General features: G+C 40.9%; 1 protein-coding gene across 1 annotated transcript; it reads right to left on the reverse strand.

The window, feature by feature from the left end:
* Positions 1–2073: 2073 nt before the first annotated feature.
* Positions 2074–2524, reverse strand: LOC116560991 (small integral membrane protein 26-like). The gene has a single exon (XM_032292574.1). The coding sequence runs from the start codon at positions 2522–2524 to the stop codon at positions 2147–2149; it is 378 nt and encodes a 125-aa protein (XP_032148465.1). The 3' UTR covers positions 2074–2146.
* Between the last annotated feature and the right edge of the window lie 430 nt (positions 2525–2954).

Genomic DNA, 2954 nt, shown 5'->3' on the forward strand with positions numbered 1-2954 from the left:
TAGATGATCTCTGCCCAACCACTCTCTCACCTTCAGGCCTGATCCCTACAGGCCATCGCTTTTAACTGATTTATGTTTGCATGAATATAAACCACGGCTCTTCCTTCACCATTGTGCCACACCCACCAGAAACTAGTTCCTGTACTTTCCAAAGCTGAAGCAGCTGCATGCACTGCCATCAAGGAGTTGGCCTTCTACTTGAGAAGTATAATATTGAATAAATAAATAAATAAATAAATAATTTTTTTTTGAGACAGTCTTGCTCTATAGCCCAGGCTGGAGTGCAATGGCACGATCTCAGCTCACTGCAATCTCTGCCTCCCAGGTTCAAGTGATTCTTCTGCCTCAGCCTCCCTAGTAGCTGGGATTACAGGCACCTGGCGCCACACCCGGCTAATTTTTTTGTATTTTTAGTAGAGATGAGGCTTCACTATGTTGGCTAGGCTGGCCTGGAACTTCTGACTTCGTGATCCTCCCGCCTTGGCCTTTCAAAATGTTGGGATTACAGGTGTGAGCCATCGTGTCCAGCCTTAATAAATCTATTTAAAGGTGACCCAAAGTGGTGTTTTTAATAAGGAGGAATAAGAAAATGTGGGAATAAGGAAATACCCAGACCATTTTACAAACCCAAACTCTTTATCCTATTCATGACACAGCCTATGGTGTTGAGTTTTTTCTTGTATTTCTCTACCTTGAGCTGGTAAAGAAAGGGCCTATCAAGTTAGCTATGCCCATCTATGATTCCTCTGATTAAATCTTCTGCCTCTGACTTTTAAGGAGATGCTTTTACCTCATCTTCTTCCTAATTTTTCCAAAAACGAGAGTCCTATTCAGGTTGTGTCAGAAGCTAAGTCAAAACTTATCTTAAATGACTATGTTGGAAATTAGTAAAGACAGGAAGGACTCTGAGCCCCTCCAGTCTACCCAGACAGACTTTTTTTTTTTTGAGAGGAAGTCTTACCCTGTTGTCTAGGCTGGAGTGCAGTGGCGCTGTCACGGCTCACGGCAGCCTTGACCTCCTTGGGCTCAGGTCTCCTTCCACCTCAGCCTCCTAAGTAGCTGGGACTACAGGTGTGTGCCAGCATGCCTGGCTGACTGTTTTGTATTTTTTGTACAGATAGGGTATTACCATGTTTCCCAGGCTGGTCTTGAACTCCTGGGCTCAAGCCACCAACCCACCACAGCCTCCTAAAGTGCTAGCGTGAGCCACCACACTCAGCCCAGACAGACTAAAGGGATCTTTATACTATAAAGGGATCTTGTACCCAGAGGAATTATGAGCTTAGATATTACTATAGTAACATCACAAGCGGTAAAAATCAGATAAAGTGGTAACCATCTTTGTGATCAAACTAATGCAGAAAAAGTAAAAAATGGTTTGATTCTGTAAGGTCTTTGAGGAAATAAGCAGTTTTAGTTAACACTGCTGTGGCAATCCCTATCTCACAGCTTCAGCTTAATCCCATAGCAACACTTGGAACTCATTTTTATTATAATTACAGTTGACCCTTGAACAATGCAAGGGTCAGGGGCACTGCCCGCTTCATCCTATGCAGTAGAAAATTCTCCTATAGCTTTTTTTTTTTTTGAGACGATGTTTCGCTCTTGTTGCCCAATCTGGAGTGCAGTGGCGTCATCTTGGCTCACCATAATCTCTACCTCCCAGGTTCAACCGATTCTCCTGCCTCAGCCTCCCGAATAGCTGGGATTACAGGCATTAATCCCATACACACCACGCCCGGAAGAGACAACAGGGAGGCACATGCAAACTAAAGGCCTTGAGAGGAAACAACACGAAAGCAGCTGTTCACCGGCCAAAGAGAGAGGCCTCAGGAGAAACAGAACCTGTCAGCACTTTGATCTCAGACTTCCGGCCTCCAGGAACGTGAGAAAATACATTTTTATTTAAGCTATATAGTCTGTGATATTTTGTTATGGCAGCCCTAGCAAATTAATATATTCTCTCTAGGGACTTCAATTACATATATATTCAGCTACTTGAAGTTATTCCAGTGCTTATTGAAACACTTTTTTTTTTAAGTCCCTTTGTTTCATTGTGAACTTTTTTTTTAGTTTCCTTCAAGAGAATATTTATTGCATATTATTAGTGATTACGTTTTACAGCAAAATTAAATATATATGCTTTTCACAAACACAAAATGGGAATCAAGGCATCTATCAAATTTAAATGTTGAACCACATCCTGGTTTTCAGAATTCAGCAGCCAGTCATGGTTCTGCACTGGGGCACTAGTCCATGATTTCCAGTAGTTGAGGATCTTTTCAGTAATTGGAACAAAATCTTCTTTATATGTAACAATTGTTTCCACATAAAACCCTTTTGGGGGTTCAGATAGTTCACTGGGTACTTCACTTGTTGAGTCAACCTTTTGCTGTACTTCATCACCTGACGGGTGTGCCATTTTCCATCTGACATAAAGCATTGAGCCCACTGGAGACCAGGTGCTGATCCCATAGACCACCAACATCTGCTGGTTCCAGGCCATTAACTGGTTTTGATACATAGGTACAGTGGTAAGGGCCTCAATTCTCACAGGCCCACAGTGGAGGCAACTCACTGTGTACTTTCTATTGCTGTGTCTTCAAAATCCATATTTTTTTCTTCTCCATTGTTTAATCTGCCATTCCCATCCAGCGTATTTTCATCTCAGATATATTTTTATCTCTAAAAGTTTGGTTTGGGTATCTACATTAAAAAAAAAATTTCATGAGTACATAGTAGGCATATATATTTATGGGATACATGAGATATTTTGATACAGGCAGGCAATGCATAGTAATCACATCAGGGTAAATGGGGTTATTTATGACCTAAAGCATTTATCCTTGTGCTTCAAACAATTTAATTATATTATTTTAGTTATTTTTAAATATACAATAAATTATTGTTGATGGTAATCACCCTGTTGTGCTATCAGATAGTAGATCTTATTC

The sequence above is a fragment of the Sapajus apella genome, unplaced genomic scaffold (assembly GCF_009761245.1).
Source record: "Sapajus apella isolate SASKATOON/1434 unplaced genomic scaffold, GSC_monkey_1.0 scaffold28, whole genome shotgun sequence".
Lineage (NCBI taxonomy): Eukaryota > Metazoa > Chordata > Mammalia > Primates > Cebidae > Sapajus > Sapajus apella.